Source organism: Gopherus evgoodei, chromosome 4 (genome assembly GCF_007399415.2).
Source record: "Gopherus evgoodei ecotype Sinaloan lineage chromosome 4, rGopEvg1_v1.p, whole genome shotgun sequence".
NCBI lineage: Eukaryota > Metazoa > Chordata > Testudines > Testudinidae > Gopherus > Gopherus evgoodei.
In genome coordinates this window covers 5,338,553-5,355,914 of record NC_044325.1, presented here as the reverse complement: position 1 = coordinate 5,355,914, position 17,362 = coordinate 5,338,553, and the positions used below count along the sequence as shown (strand labels likewise).

At 46.7% G+C, this 17,362-nt stretch overlaps 1 protein-coding gene across 2 annotated transcripts in view; it reads left to right on the top strand.

Annotated features, from left to right (window-relative positions):
• The window catches only part of MDGA2 (MAM domain containing glycosylphosphatidylinositol anchor 2), a 652,332-nt gene that overhangs the window by 368,691 nt on the left and 266,279 nt on the right, over positions 1–17,362 (top strand). For both annotated transcript variants that reach the window (XM_030562794.1, XM_030562793.1), the window contains exon 6: positions 12,009–12,278. In XM_030562794.1, the coding sequence (XP_030418654.1) occupies positions 12,009–12,278 (270 nt within the window). The remainder of the gene's footprint in view (positions 1–12,008; positions 12,279–17,362) is intronic.

The window sequence follows — 17,362 nt, the reverse complement described above, 5'->3', positions numbered from 1 at the left end:
GAAACAGAGACAAAAAGATATAATTTAAACATTGGAAGTCAAATCCTACTTAGGATAGTGGAAAGGAGCACAGACTCTGGCATATCAAGGGTAAAAGTGTAATTAGGCAGGACAAAAAGACACAAAAACTAACAGCAATTTTTTGAAGCATATCAGAAGCAGGAAGCCTGCCAAAAAAATCAGTGGGGCATCTGGACAATTGAGGTGCTAAAGCAGCACTTAAGAAAAAACAAGGCCATCATGGAGAAGCAAAATTAATTCTTTGCATTGGCCTTCACTGCAGAGGATGTGGGGACCATTCCCAAGCCTGTGCCATTCTTTTTGGGTGACAGATCTGAGGAACTGTCCCAATGGATGTGTTAATAGAGGAGGTATTTTTAGTAAATTGATAAATTAAAGAGTAATAAGTCACCAGGACAAGTTGGTATTCACCCAAGAGTTCTGAGGGAACTCAAGTATGAAATTTCAAAACTACTAGCTACGATATGTAATCTATCCCTAAATCAGCCTCTGTACCAGATAACTGGTGGATAGCTAATGTAACACTGATTTTTTTTTTTTTTAAAGAAAGCTCCAGAGGCAATCCTGGCTATTACAGACCAGTAAGTCTGATTTCAGTACCAAGCAAATTGCTTGAAACGATAATAAAGAACAGAATTATCAGAGACGCAGGTGAACATGGTATGTTGGGAAAGAGTGAATACGGCTTTTGTAAAGGGAAATCATGCCTCACCAATCTATTAGAATTCTTTGAGGGGGTCAGTAAGCACCAACAAGGGTGTTCCAGTGGATATAATGTACTTGGACTGTCAGAAAACCTTTGACCAGGTCCCTCACCAAAGGCTGTTAAGTAAGCAGTCATGAGTTAGGAGGGAGGGTCCTCTCAGAGATCACTAACTAGTTAAAAGACAGGAAACAAAGAGTAGAAATAAATAGACTGTTTTCATAATGGAGAGAGTTGAATAACCCTAGGGATCTGTACTGTGACCAATAATGTTCCACATTTTCATAAATGACCATGAAAAAAGTGGTAAAGGTGAGGTGGCAAAGTTTGCAGGTGCTACAAAATTACTCAGTTTAGTTACACCCCAAGTAGACTGTGAAGATTTACAAAAGGATTTCACAAAACTGGGTGACTGGGCAACAAAATGGCAGAGGAAATTCAATGTTGATAAATGCAAAGCAATGCACATTAGAAAACATAATCCCAACTGTACATACAAAATGATGGGGTCTAAATTAGCCATTGTCACTAACGTAAGAGATGTTGGAGTCATCATGGATAGTTCTCTGAAAACATCTGCTCAATGTGGCGTGGCAGTCAAAAAAGTGAACGGAATGTTGGGAATCACTAGGAAAGGGATAGATAATAAGACAGAAAATATTATAATGCCACTATAGAAATCCACAAAGACCTTGAATGCTGTGTCCAACTCTGGTCACCCTATCTCAAAAAAGATATGCCAGAATTGGAAAAGATACAGAGAAGGGCAATGAAATTAATAGGCAGCAGGTTTAAAACAAACAAAAGGAAGTATTACTTCACACAGTGCACAGTCATCCTGTGGAACTTGTTGCCAGGGATACTGTAAAGGCCAAAAGTATAAATGGGTTAAAAAATGATTACATAGGTTCCTCGAGAATAGGTCCATCAATGACTATTAGCCAAGATGATCAGGGATGTAACCCCATGTTCTGGGTGTCCCTAAATCTCTGACTGCCAGAGGCAGTGACTGGACAAGAGGTGATGGATCACTTGAAAAATGCCCTGTTCTATTTATTCCCTCAAAGTGCCTGGCACTGGTCCCTGTCTGAAGACAGGATACTGGGCTAGAAGGACCATTGATTTGACCCAGTGCGACCATTCTTATGTTTTTTATGAACGTACTTTTGATTCAGATGTCATTGATCTAGCAGCATGTGATCTAGAAAGAGCAGCACCTTTACCCTCTAAAGCAATATCTATCTCAAGCAATCATCACAGGCATCAGTAGAAACTTAGTTTTTCTCTTAGGTTCAGAGAATATTAGCACTGGGTCACTGATCAGAATATGCTTCCATTCTATCTGTGTATGGTCCCCTGCCAATTCAGTTTAGCTGATAAGCCCAGAGGGGCAGGGATAGCACATAGGGGCAGAGCGCACGCAGTAACTAGAGGGTGATAGGCAAATGTCTTATAATATGAATAATCGTACATTAATGACTGAATGCTGGCTCTGCTGCCCCAGTTGGCACCTGTTGGCCCAGTTAGTTAATCAAACCCGCTGCATGATGGACACCTTTTATTAGTAGATATGGACGGATGTATTTTGCAGAGCCAGCCTTTCATTAACCTCCATCTGTACATCAGCAGTGGATAATTTGCTGCTCAAACATTGTTGCACTTATTTGAAACTTCCTGTTGTCCCTGTTTAGTAACACTCCTTTTTGATTTAAATTGTTTGATGTGCTTTGACCAGCCTAGCACTGTGTTCTGTCTTAGCGGAGTTCCTAATCCCGTCCTCAGAAACTTCCCCTTGCAAAATGTGCTGCCAGCTTTCAAAGCCAGGATCTTTAGTTTTACAAAATGTATCATATTTTAAATATGTGGCTGCCTGAAGTTAGGCTTCTACATTATATTTAGTTCCCTTAAATAAAAAGGAGGCTGATTTTCAGAAGAGCTGGGTGTCCACAAATCCCATGAAAGTTGATGAATCTGTAGGTTCTCAGCACTTCTGAAAGTTGAGCCACTTGAGGTTATTAAATATGGTTTCAGGAACCTTTTTTAGGCACTCCGTTATGCAAACATGTACCAACGTTTTTATTTTTGCTGTTTGCTGTTTTGTAATTATTAATCCGTATCATCATCAATGTTAGTAGTAGTAAAGATTTAAAAAAAAAAAAAGCTGCCAGAAGGCAGGTTGTCACTCTGTTTAAAGCTCTGCCTGTACTGGAAGTGAAGTCTGGAGCTCAGAAATGTAACAAACACTGCCACTTCATTGAGTATTTCATGCTGATATTACTCCTTTAAGGCTGACATTCAGATCTAGATCTTAATCTAAAACAATCCTAAACCAAAGCAAAGCTTTGAAAGCAGCTGTGGAGGTTTGCCGGCTGGCTCCATTTTGGCCAACGACATTCCATTGGAAACCTTTCAAAAATGTTTATAATGTGCATTGCCTCTGTCTTCTACAGCATTGCTGGGATTTCACATGTGTGCAGCTCCTGGGCAGAACTTTTTTCAAGGGGGCATCACATTTTCGTTAGTAGAATTCCTCAATATTTTTAAAACATTGTGTCCAATACTCTTGAATTCTAAATGAGAAAAATAAACCCGTGTGTGTGTGTATGTGTGTTCATGCATGTGAATGCATGAATCAGGTTTTTTTATGTTAAAGCCTCAGCTGCTGCCAACTGGTGTAGTTTCACGGAAGTGGAGAGACTGAATAGATTGGGACTGTTTCATCTAGAAAGGAGATGAATAAGAGGGGGGATGGCAGAGTTGCATGTAAAATAGTGAATGGCCCAGAGAGAAGAAAAACCAGGTGCATATACAGATCAAAATGGAAAACAGTGAAGAGATTACATTAAGCAAACCTGTTTTGAGAATCTTCAGAAATTATTCCCTTTGAGTTTTGAGTGAGAGTTTGAGCACAGGTTGGGGACATGTTACCCAAACACTGAGCTGATCTCTAGTTTAAACTAAACTGTTTTAGAATCAGGGTTTATAACCTGAAATTCTGAGACAGACTTTAACATGGAGTAGAGAGACTGAGGGAACTGGGCTTGTTTAGTCTGCAGAAGAGAAGAATGAGGGGGGATTTGATAGCTGCTTTCAACTACAATGAGGATGGAGCTCGGCTGTTCTCAGTGGTGGCAGATGACAGAACAAGGAGTAATGGTCTCAAGTTGCAGTGGGGGAGGTCTAGGTTGGATATTAGAAAACACTATTTCACTAGGAGGGTGGTGAAGCACTGGAATGGGTTACCTAGAGAGGTGGTGGAATCTCCTTTCTTAGAACTTTTTAATGTCCGGCTTGACAAAGCCCGGGCTTGGATGATTTAGTTGGGGATTGGTCCTGCTTTGAGCAGGGGGTTGGACTAGACTTCTGAGGTCTCTTCCAACCTGAATCTTCTATGATTCTATGGAGCATTTTAAATGTGGAACTATAATGAGCAATTTTTTTTTTTACATTTGATTTTCCTGATTTTCTCTGAATATGAAATTTCCAGTGGGATTTTTTGACAGCCTTAAATAACTCTCATGCTATACATAGTAACTGACCTTTGGATGAAAGTGCAAACTTGACTGGCAGATATAACTTGGGGTAATGTTTTGATGTGTCTAATTGTTCAGCTGTCTGCTATGTTCTTTAGACCTCAAAGTGCTTGGATTTTTGAAGTGCCTTTCAAGTGAAAAGAAACCTATGTAAACATTGACGCGATCCAAATGGTGTAATCTGGGAAAACATCTTTTAGTAACCTAAGTAATAAAATCTGTAGTAGAGGAATGAATTAGCTGCTCGCTGTCACTGGAATATGCTTCTTTTCAGATGATATTCCCGACTTGGATCTTGTTCAAGTTCTTTTCTGTGACGAGCATGTAATTACTTTAAGCTTAAAAACACGTTTTTTGAAAGTCTAATTTTTGAACGCTGATACATAATATAGCTGAGAATAATATTGAAAATTGTATTTATTATTTCAAATGGAAAGTAATAGTCAAACTTTCAGAGAGGTCTTTTTGCTGCTGTTGTGAGATGGAGGTAATCCTTATGCTGTTTTCTCTCCATAAACCAGTATTACTGTTTGTGTTGCAGCTGTATTAGAGGCCCTAGCTAAGATAAGCACCCTGTTGTGCTAGCTGCTGTACAGATGCATAGGATGTAGGAATGTGGGAATTACCATCAGACTTAAGGTCTATCTCTTATAGGACCAGTACCAGCTGTTTCAGAGGAAGGTGCAAGAGCCTTGCAGTAAGATGATGCAGGATAATCTGTCCCCCATGTTAGGTCTTGGTCTCTAATATTTAAAGATTAGTTGAAGCCTGGAAATTTGAGGTTTAATGTCCCTTCCATATAATTTTTGCCATCATTACTTCTAATAACGCTGGATATTCTTGTTGGTCATGTGAATGGCCAAACCATTTTATAGCCTTGCTGAGTTCTTGGCCTCAGCACCTTACAGTGGCAATGAGTTCCACAGTCCAGTCACACAATGTGTGTAGTAAAAGACAGTCTGTGCCCCAGAGAGTTGAAAATCTAAATAGATAAGGGAGACCATTAAAGTAGTACTATCCTCTACTGAGGGGCTGAGGCACAGAGAGAATAAAGGGTAGATTTTCAAATGTTTTTAGAAGCCCAAAGTTGCAGGTAGGGGCCTGGTGGGATTTTAAAAAGCAATGAAATCAATTAGAGTTTGGCATCTTGGCTTTTTGAAAACCCCACTAGGTGCCTATCTTCATCAAAACCCTTGGGAAAGCTGGCCCGAAGTAACTTGCCTAAGAGTTGGAATTGACCCAGATCTCCTGAGACCCAGTCTAGTGCCTTAACCATGAGACCATTCTCCTCCCTACTTCAAAGCATTGCGTGTCCAACTCATGGACAAGATTAATGGGATGGGGCTCTAGTCCTGTGAGGGTCTGAGCGCATAGGCACTCAACACTTAGCACGACGTACCCCCTCCTCTGGTGCTTCTTTGCCTGACAAAGGGAGGGGCACTGTAGGAGAAGTCAGAGGGCCTTTCCCTTCCTGTCTCCAGTAGAAGCCCCAGCGCGTATCACAAGTGTACAGTTGGTTAGCTTGGTGGCTCTTTTTTCACATTACATTAAAAAAGAAACCAATGGAAATTAAATTGCACAAGCCAAAACTCCGAGTTCAGGGTGAAGCTGTGTTCTCAGCCCTCTCTGACATGTCCAGAGTGTCTCTAGAAACCATGCTTTCTCCTACTCTCCTCGCTGTTGGTGTCTAGCAGTGAGAGCTTTTCCTCTACCTGCCTCCATCCTCTAGGGAGCCCTCCTTGCCCCCAGTAATTCTCCACAAGTCCGTCTCTCTCTCGTGAAGCGAACAAGCAGAGTGCAGACCAGGGGCAGGCACTCCCTGCTTTTCGCCCTAACACATGAAGAGTGCTCGCTCCCATGACGAGAACCCCTCTCCCATTCTTAGCCGTGTGTGTCCAGCTGTGCATGGATTGCTGCTGGCTGGACTGACTACGGAGAGGAGCAGGTTGTGCTCCCTGGGTGTATGAAAAGCCTCATGCTGCAGGAATACCAGGAGATGGGCAGATCTGGAAGGTGGGGAAGGTAATTCCATATCCACTTAGCACTGTTGCTAACCAGCCAGAACCTGGCAGCTCTGCAGTGGGGTTATATCCAACATACTGTATAATAGACCAGATTATGCCCTCCATTGCTCCGCCATAGAGCTAGTGTAACTCCATTCGGTTGCAGGTGCTGAGTCCCCATTGCGTTACTATACAGTGCTGGGTAGCGTTGGAGTCCGACAGACACGGAGAGCACTGGAGTGGCTTGTTGATGTCATTGTTGCTTTGCATTCATCCCCCCATTTACATCACAGTGCAGAATTTGACCCGGGGGTGCTCCAGGATGCTCTCAACGAAGGCTAGACCTTAAAACACGACCTCTGAGTTTCTTGGCTGTCTTGACTGTGAAGCAGGCCTTTGAAGCTAGTCATTGAACAAGCTTCTGGAGTTGAGCGGCATACACTCTAGTTGAGTCTGCCATGTAGTGTGAGCAGAAGCCAATCATCGTATTCAAATCAGGATTTCCATGTGTGTATTATTTTGAATGCTGGAATGAAAGGGTTGTATCCCAGCATTTTTATCTCATCAGCCACTCTCTGTGCCTCTCTGTTTGAAGCACAGCCAGGGGTCTCCTTTCATCTAAGGATGATGAGGCAATTATGGTAACAGCAGCAGTTGTGTGGGTTGACGTTGTCGAAGCTTTCATCTTGTGTTCTAGTCATGAAGCATCAGCTGCAGTGCTGCTGTTCCCGGTCTGCGGTTGATGTTTAGGGAGAGTAGGGCAGAGGCAGTTCTTTGCACAGGTCCTTCTGGAGCTAATGTTAGCCTTGGCTCGTAAAGGAGAATGGCGGTGGTCAAGCCACACCAATATTGATTGACACCCAAGCAGTGCACTTCCAGCTCCAGGGATGAATTCTAGCTTGGCGCTGCACGGAGGTACCTGCCTGAAAAGCTGTGTCCAGCATTGTGGATTGGGAGGTTCCCACTCCGATTCTCGCTTCTGCCCCCAAAACATAAGACTAGCAGTGACGGGAGTAGAAAGAGGTACGGAGTCAGGGCTTTTGATTCTCATGTATGTACATGGATGTCTTCTGACACAGTAGGACCCAATGCATGGCACTCGATGGACGTCCCATCTGGCTAGTAACCCCCTTTGTTCCTCATCTCCTGCTCTCCCGTGGACCTGCATGCAGGTCCCACTCCCTAGCTTTACTCTTCCCCACCCAGCATGCATCTCTGCATTCTCACCTCCCTCTGCTGCCAACTGCCCATCCCCTGCCCACTCAACCATGTGTCTTTCCCTTCTGATATCTACTCCCTCCCTACCTGTGCTTGTCTCCAGTGTCTCTTCTTCCCATAGGCATCACCATTCCCTCCCTCAACAGGCCCTCCATCTCTGTGACACTCTCCACCCTTGGGTAAGCTCCAATAACCCCCCTTAGCTTTAGTCAGCCCTTGATAATTTGGGAAAGTTGAAATCAACTGAAAACGTTGGGCAACCTGAACTCAGAAGGCTGCAGAAAGGAGCCATCCAGAGACTCCACCTGGTTGGAGTGGCAGCAGCCAAAGTAGGGTCTGGTGCAATAGGAGGGGAGAGGGAAAATGGGGTAAAGCTGGGGCCACCCCTCTGCTTCTCCCGGATCCAGAAGCATGCAGGAGAGACTCCCTGACTCTGGCGACACTAGGACCTGAGCAATGCAAAACTTCCCCACCAACCTTGTGTGTTTCAGGGAAGAGCTGGACAGAAATTAACCTGGTAGGATCAGGAGACACCAGAACAGGAACCTTCTGACCATGAGACATTCCAGTCCAAACTGTAGAGTGTTCTCTGACTCCTTTGCTCCAACCCTCATGGTGTCACCCCTCAGCTTTACTCCAGTCCTGCTCCTTAGCCACCTCCTCTCCCTTACCCACCTCCTCCCCTGTCCTGGCCTCTTATTCAGAGACTCGTAGATTCCAAAGCCAGAAGGGATCACTGTAGTCATGGTGTCTGATCTGCTGGGTAACACAGGCCAGAGAACTGCCACAAATACTTCCAGGAGCGGATTCTCTGAGAATGAAATAACATCCAATCTTGATTTAAAAATTGGCTGGGATGGAGAATCCAGCACAACCCTTCATAAATGGTTCCCATGGTTAATTGCCCTCACGGTTAAACATTTGCACCTTACTTGCAGTCTGAATTTATCTACTTTCTACGCCCAGCTATTGGCTTGTCTTATACTCTTCTCTGTTAGACTGAAGAGCCCATTATTAAATACTTGTTCCCCGTGGTGGCTAGTTGTAGACTGTAATTAAGGCTGCATGTCTGTCAGGGACGTCACGGATTCCGTGACTTTCTGTTGACTTCTGCAGCAACTGGTGTGGCTGGTCCCGGGGCCACCTGAGGAGCTTGGCAGACTCTGGGCCAGCTGCACTGGCCGCTACTGGGGCAGTCTTGGGCCACTGCGCTCCCTCACCCAGCAGCAGCAGTAGTTTGGTTGTGGGAAGGGGCGCAGGGCTGGGGCAGGGGGGTGGGGCGGCGCATACTTCGGCAGGGCTCCCCAAAAGCAGCTGGCATGTCTCTGCAGTCCTCGCCTGCAGGCATCGCCCTCACATCTCCCATAGGGTCCAGGGTTCTCCATAGGAGCTGCAGGGACATGCTGACCACTTCCGGGGAGCTGCATGGAGCCGTGTAGGGAGCCTGCCAACCTCTCCCCTGCAGCAACAGCAGCAGGAGTTCTGGGCCACATGCTGTCACCTGCGTCCCCTCCCCCAGTGGCTCCCTGGGTTGCCCCCCTGGCAGCACCCGCAACCCCCCTGGCCCAAGTTTTAGTTAGGGTGAATAGTACAAGTCATGGACCGTGAATGTTTGTTTACTGCCCGTGACCTGTCCATGACTTTTATTAAAAATACCGTTACTGAAAAGTAGCCTTAACTGTAATCGAGGCCCCCCTTCTCCCCTCATTCCTCCCCTTGTAGCTGATCCCTTCCAAAATAACCCACAAACCCCCACAAATTGTAGAATTAAACCCACATTTCCCACCATCACATTCTTCATGCTGCTTGTGTGTCCTACCCCTTCCTCACCCCGTGTCTGGGTCTGTTTAGACAATGTTGTCTCATTGTTTCTTGCACTTTCCCCTCTGACTATATTCATTTTTGTCACTTGGCTTAGATTGGAAACTCTTTGGGAGAGGTACCATCTTTGTGTAGCGCCTGGCACAGTGGGGTCTATGTTTGGGGTTGGAGATTCTGCTGCTTGTGCTGCCTGTAATACTGCCCTGGAAGGATTCGATTTTAATAGGGAAAATGTCGGTAAACATCGATGTCACCATACACATGCAAACCAACAACAATATTTCCATTTCTGAGCATCTCAATACAGGAACTCCTCACTTAGTCGTTCCACTTAACGTTGTTACATTGCTGATCACTTAGGGAGCAGACTCATTTAAAGTCGTGCAATGCTCCACTCTTACGTTGTTTGGCTGCCTGCTTTCTCCACAGCTGGCAGCCTCCCTACAGCCCACTCTCCCCAGCGCCTCCCGCTCACCGGCAGGCTCTGCGGATCAGCGCCTTCCCCCTCCTCCCCCCGCCTCCTGCCCGCGGCAATCAGCTGGCTTGCAGCGTTTTGAAGGAGGAGGAGGGAGGACTCAGCGCGCAGGCTCCCCCTCCCTCCCCTGCATCCTGAACACACCAAGCCAGCTGATTGCCCCGGGCAGAAGGGAGGGAGGAGGAGTGAGGATTCAGCATGCCTCCCCGCTCCCTCCCCTACTCGGCAATCAGCTGGCTCTGCCTTTAGAAGGGAGGAGAGGGAGAGGAGAGGAGCCAGGATGCAGCGAGCGAAGTAATGGAGGGGGGGGGGAAGAGGTGGGTCAAAGGTGGGGGCTTGGGGGAAGGAGCGGGGTCTTTCACTCACTCCGGGGTCTCCGGAAGGCTCTCACGGGGCCCAGGCCCCCGGAGCTTCTCCGGTTCCTGATCTTTGGTGGCAATTTGGTGGAGGCAAAGTAAGGAAAATGTCGCTTAAGAACTTAGAGTTTGATTTAAGGATATTGGCTTTATAGATTTTGACATGTGATGTTGATAGTTTGTGCTTTAATGGGGATAAAACTTCCTATTTTTTCAATCTCAACATCGGTTGCCCTTCAATAATTATTGTCTGAGCCTCCCAGGAGTTCCTACAACTGTGAAAATGTAAATTGACAAAAAGAGAAAAATATGAAAACCCATAATGTTGCACAGTGAAAATTAAAATAAAAAAAAAGCTTAAAAATAAATTGATATCTGTCAAAATTATTTAAAAAAAATCAAATTCTGCCAAGCCCAATTATGATGTCCTTTTAATATTTATATAGTTAATGTGTCGAGATCAGAATAAAAAGTCCTCTTCTTTCGTAGATAGTAGCTTGTGATTCCGAGGATCTGAGCAAGATGTTTCTTTCCAAGCATTTTGCACAGGATTCCTTCGGTGCGGTGCCATTGTTTGACGGAATTACCCTTCATAGCCCAATAGGAGGGATTTAGAAATCAGTGCGGCACTTCTGTGAGTGAGACTGCGCCCGTTGGCACAGCCCTGAGCGAGCACAGCTGCATTGCCCCAGAGCAGATCGGGGGTGAACTGTGACTGCTCTGCTCCAGGAGCAGGGGAATCTGTTTCTGTTCTGTACTGCTGGAGTGGGTGAGCACATGACTTCACCCGTGTGCCTGCTCCTTGCACCGGCCTCTCCCTACCCACCTGTGCTAGAAGGGGGTCAGTGGCCCTGCTCTCCTCCATGTGCTGTGAGCTGCGGGGGTCGTGTAGCCGTTCAGGAGAGTAAAGGGGGTACCGTCTGCCCCTTTGCTCCCCTGTGCAGATGCATCAACTGACGGTCTTGCCCAGCATGAGACGTCTTGTTGTTTGTTAAATAACTGCCGGCCTGGATTCAGACATGGAGGGCCCGGGGTTCCAGCGGGTGTCTTGTAGAGGAAGGGTGCTGTTCGCTAGCAGGATTTGGAGAATGGAGAAGGCTGTGCTTTCTGTGTTGAATAACAGGAATGCTATTAATGAATTCCCCTCAGAGCTGACCTCCACTAGAAAGCAAGCCTGAGCCAGCTACGTCACTGAGGGGTGTGAAATGTTCACCCCTGTAACAGACACAGTTAAGTCAACCTAGGCCCCAGCATAGACAGTGCTAAGAATTCTTCTGTCAACCTAACTACTGCCTCCCGAGGAGGTGGACTCACTCCAGTGATGGAAGGATCCCTGTGCTGCTGTAGCGTTTCTAGACACAGGCTCCGTATTTAAGATCCAGTGCTCTGTGCATCTCTCTCTCAAATTAATCCTTGCAAAAGAAACCCTAGACAATGGGCTGCCTGTAAGTAGGTCTGTCTCGACCCCTGCCCTCCACAATGACTCTACCCAAAGGGACGTGATGGTGGGTTTGCAGCATTCCCAAATCTGCACCTAAGTGGGCAGTAAGTTTCAAAATTGAGGACCCCCATCAGGGTATGTCTGCTCTGCTATCACAGGTGTAGGTGCACATACCAGGGTTCCAGATGGGCTTGTACAGCCCGTGCTGGTGCAGCTTCCTGGCTGTTGCTATTCAAGCTGGTTAGATCAAAGGATGTGTCTACCGGTGCTGCAGTCACACCTCTGACAGCTATGTAGACATGCTCTCAGAGAGCACCCGGCCAGCAGCCCCTCTTGTTTATATATAGCAGCTCTGCTGATCTCAGCTGGTCTGGTGTGTCAGATACAGAAATAATACTGTCAGCCTCCAAACAACGTCTCTTAAAAATCTTTTCCAGCATCTCCGTCAATTAAGCTCCTGGTGGACGACCCCATAGTGGTGAACCCTGGCGAGGCCATCACCTTGGTCTGTGTGACGACGGGAGGCGAGCCGGCACCCACGCTTACCTGGGTGAGATCCATTGGAGCCCTGCCTGAAAAAACTGTGCTGAACGGCGGGACCTTGACGATACCGGCCATCACTTTGGATGACGCCGGCACATACAGTTGCATTGCCAATAATAATGTGGGGAACCCTGCAAAAAAATCCACCAACATCATTGTCAGAGGTAAGCTGGGCTTGGATGCTCCTTTGAGAGCTGTCTCTCCTTCGTTCCTCTCTGGCAGGGTGGCTGCCTGTAAATTTGTGTCGTGCTGTGCCAAACATGGCGTTGGCCAATTATAACAACATATGGAATAAATCAGTACTGGATCACTGTCATTTCAACGGGGCTTTAGGCACCATAGCATGGGGGTCTTTATAGTCCAGCCCTGAGGGCCTGCCAGGGGGTAGCAGCTGGTGCCCCATTTTTCTGCCCCCTTGGAAAGGGAGGACAAGCAGCATCCAGTCCTGTTGGATGCTTTCTGTGGGCAGGTTGGCTGGACCTTCTGCATTCTTCTCCAACCACACGGGGGTGGTGTTGGCAGAAGCCCCCGATAGAGCAGTTCTTGGAATTAACTCCCCACTGAGATCCATGGGGCAGTCACCCGCTAGCCTTTTGCTTCAGGCTTTCTGCAAATGTCACCAGGGTCACATGTTCATTCTTTTCTTCATGCCCACGAGGGTGGGAAGCTTACTACATTGGGGGTTTACCTGAAAGCTGATATACTGATGTGATCACATCTGCAAATGCTGGGGCTTGTTGTATTGGAATAAATGGGCTAATGGTGTTTATATAACTTAGTTACTGACTAATATTAAACAGTGTCACACTAGGTCTGGGGTTTGGTCTATAGAAACTTAGCTTGTTTAGTACTCTGGTAAACACACTGTTTGCTTTTGTAGCTAAGCAGTTTTTCTCCCTACAATCTCTTTCATTCAGGGCACACCACAGGAGTGAGAGGCAGAATACTTCATCCCCTCATTATTTTGTTATTACTTAGGCTTAGTTTTTGACACACCAGTTTTCATTTACTGATTTTTAATTTGCCACTTTTTTGGATTGCTAGGCACAATTTTACCACAGTTTTTGTGTTATTTTAGCAGCTCTCTTTGTTTGGATGAATTTAGATTGAGGGGTTATAACTTTTTTCATTAATATTTGATGTTATAGGTTACTATGGCATTTTATGAATTGACGCTTACTTTTTAAAAGCAGCTCAGAGTCCTGTGGCACCTTATAGACTAACAGACGTTTTGGAGCACGAGTTTTCGTGGTGAATACCCACTTCGTCTGATGCATCGGTATTCACCCACGAAAGCTCATGCTCCAAAATGTCTGTTAGTCTATAAGGTGCCACAGGACTCTTTGCTGCTTTTACAGATCCAGACTAACATGGCTACCCCTCTGATACTTACTTTTTAAAGGTGACCTTACAATTAGGGTAAATTTGTAGCCCAGGTTATTACAACAGGCCTGAGTCTATGGTACCTGTAATTTACTCCAGAGAAGGGGACAATGAAGAATATGTGCCCAATAATTACTCCTAGGAGAAAACTAAATCTTCATAGTCGTGTTGGCTTGCAGTGTGAGCCTGGGCTAACCACAGAGATATGGCTGATTAGTCTGAAGGAAGATTCCTATTGACTGGTAGGTGGATTAATCTACCTGAACCAAATAGTTCAGTTGAAACTAATTTTCTATAATCTAAGCTGCCAATGGTACTGAAACATAACCTCCTCCACAGTGGGTGCTTTTAGTAATAACTTGTGATTCATCATACTCGGGAGAAACTGCTGTGTAAGGAGCAATGGAGTGATTATTTCATGAAAGGATCTTCTCTGTTTGCTCCTTAGTGCCCGACATGTTATGCTTTCCAACAGGCCGATGAAGTAGTATATTTTGTTAGGGAGGTCCGGGAGAGAGAATAGCACTAGGCATCTGTAGGAGTTTGTCAGGCTGTTGCAATGGTGTTATTTGTAAAATAGTTCCATTGAAATCTTTTGACATTCGGCTTAAAGCTTTTATTGTCGGGAAGCAAAAAGGCTGTGTTGTTTCCAGAATCCAGCATCCATGTTAATTCGCTGTGATTTACAACTGTAATAAGACTGGGCAATGAGGATGTGCCTGGAATGCATGTTTGGAATAAGCAAAAGGGAAGGAAAAGCTTTTCATGTAAAGAAATCTCGATATTTTCATTGACCCAAAAAGCAGCACTAGCGGCTCAAGAGCAAGAGGCCCTGGCTCCCCACAGAAACAAATGTTGTGAGTCATAAGACGATAATACTCTGCTCGTACATTTTTATTTATGGGAAAATATCATTCAAAATGTATCTGGGTTTTCCTTTTCTGAAAAGCCGCCTGGCCCAGTCCATTCCTAGCTCAGTCAGGAGGGGGGAAGAAATCACCAGCACCCCAGCAAACGAGAGGTAAGGCACAGCCCCTCTCACGGCACACAGATGAAGCTTGTAGCTGCAAGCCATACCCATCCACAGGGGCTTTATAGGCACAGCAACTTGGTGGGAGTTCCCAGGGACATTGAGCGCTAGAGGAGCGTACCTGCTGCTACACCAGCAGAAGGGTGCAGCTGTGGCCACCTTTCCTTGGAATGGGCCAACTGCTGCTGCTGCTTGTAGCCTTTCCAACTCTAACCTAGGTGGTTGATCGAGTCCATTCACTGCATGGCTGCCCACGAGGTGGGGAGAATGCAAGAGGACCTGGGTCAGGGAAGCAGCGGCCAAATTACTAGATCAGCTTGGCCTGTGTGTGTGTGGGGGGGGGGGTGCTAAGGATTTAATTAGCCTGTTAACTGCAAGAATGGAAAAGGAGTTCAGTAAGGAAGTCCAAGGGGAGGAGGAGAGAGAGAGAGGTCGGCAGGGCCAGTATAAAGGGGGAATCTCTGCATGGAGAGATGTCTGTCTTCTCTTAAGGTTGTAAAACCCAGTGAATAGAATTGCTGCACGGGACAGTAAGAGGGAGGTGGTTGATAAAACACACAGAGTTCACACTGGTGGTTACAAACTGGCAGTGTCAGAGCCATAAGTGAGAGGACAGGAATGGAGGGCTGCACCCTGTCACAAGCAGGAGCTTATCCAGGCATTGCCTTATCCATGCTCATGGATAACCGAATGGTGGGGGGCTGATGCAGAGGTCTGGCTGTCTGGATAATGGAGGAGACCCTGCAATGGCTCATAGAACAGGAGGAGATGCAGAAGACTCTGCAGGCCTCCCAACAGTCCCACCACCTGGAGAAACAGTCCTTTATTCGAGAGCAAGCTCGCGTACAGCAGCAGCTACTCCGAGGTGCAGTGAGTCCTGCAGTGGGGAATGGCAGCTGGGCACAGGCAGTAGGGCCTCTGGGACATGGGCTCTGCAGACGACTCGACTCATTCTTGGTCACTGTTGAAAGAGTAGCGGTGGGTGAAGGCTGAGAGAAGGGAACCTTGGCCCTGCGGCTTGCACGCTACTTGACAGGGGAAGCTCAGGCAGCCTACATGGCTCTAAGTGACAAGCAAGCGCTGGACTATGATGTGGTTAAGGCAGCCTTCCTAGAGCATGGGTAGGAGCTTATCCAATGAAAAGTAACCACAAAAGTTTTGGGATGCTAGATGGCCTGGGGTGTTATGGCCCTGGGCGTTTGCCCAGAAACTGATGGACTGGGCCACTTGCTGGTTGAGGCCAGACCCTCTCATTGGGTGAGATCATGGATGCAGTACTTTTAGAACAGTTCCTTCAGGAGAACACTCAGGTGCTGATTCTGTTCAGGTGAGTTTCATCCTTTAATAAGTCCTCATTACTCCCTAGCTCTCACAATGGTAGAACCCAGCTCAGTGGCCCTTTTGGACTCCATAGGTTTTCCGCCAAGGATCCCACTCGGGAGCTGCATCAGTGGTGTCTGCAACGTTTGTTCCGCCATGACCAGAGACTGAGCCATTACCTCCGTCATCAACGCCATTGGCCATGACACCAACATTGGCACTGACTGCGGCGCCGCCCTTGACAATGCCTTTGGCACCAGAGGTGTCAGTGGCGCAGACTGCGTCTGATGATAAGTTTGTGGGGGTTGTTTGAAGGCATGAAGTGGGGTTCCAGGAAAGATTTCTTTTAGGTTCAGGTCCCCACTGAGTACAGGTTGTAGTTGTTTGATGATAGCCCATATGGGTTCCAGTGTGGGGTGGCAGGTGACAACTAGAAGTCTGCCTTCAAAGGGGATTTTATTTCTGTATTGAAGCAGGTTCTTTTGGGGTATTTGGGTGGCCCATTCCATGATACAATCTACTTCTCTGGTGAAGAGTCCTTGTTTGGTGAAGATAGTTTTAAATGTGCTAAGGTGTACATCCCAGACATTCTCCTCGGAGCATATTCTATGTTATCAGAGTGCCTGGCTGTAGATAACAGGTTTCTTGGTATGTTTGGGATTGTTCCTGGATCTGTAAAGGTCGGTGTGGGGATCTGTGGGTTTCTTGTATATAGTTGTCCGTAGGGTTCCATTGTTGAAGATGATTATGGTGTCCAGGAAGTTGATGTTCTAGAGCGAGTTTAATGGATGTGTCACTAGGAGCTCTACTCACTGCTGGAGTGTCTACCTTTGGCTGAGGTTGAGGATTAGCTGTGCTAGTCTAACACCTCTTTCTGTGGGGATCCCTCTCTCTCAGGCCCCAGTGGCTCTCTCGTTGTGACTCGGCCCTCTGGCCAGGTCACTGTAGTTTTCCTCTTCCAGAGGCAGATTTGTGTAACAAAAAATCTCTCTGTCCTGACCATCCCAGGCAGTCTTCCAATTCACTGGCCCCCACTGGTGCCACTTCCCCAGTGGCTGGTAAGGGAACCTGGCCCCTTCTCTGGGTTTCAGCCTAGGGACCCTACAACCATCAGCTAAAGCCTACACTGTCCCACCTCTTGCTCCTGTTTCCCTGGACTGCTTCATACACTGCCTGTATTAGGTTCATTTTCTACCCTCCTCTGGGTATGCCCTTCCCTCTGGGCCAAGCTTCCTGCTCTCCCTAGCCTCAGGGAGCATGACTGCTGGCCTTTCTATAGCCCCTTTCTGCCCTCAGCTACCTGGCTTTGTACCAGCCGAGCCTTTTTCTGTCCAGGTGAGCTTCTAAGTCCTCATTACTCCCTGGCTTCTCCTCCAGGTGCAGTTCAGGTGGTTTATTGGCCCTCCTAGCCACCTTAACCCTTTTAGGGGCTGGTATCGGATGAACACCCCATCATGGGATTGGTGGCAATGGTGGTTGAAATTTGAGGGAGTTATTTTCATTCTCTGGACAGAT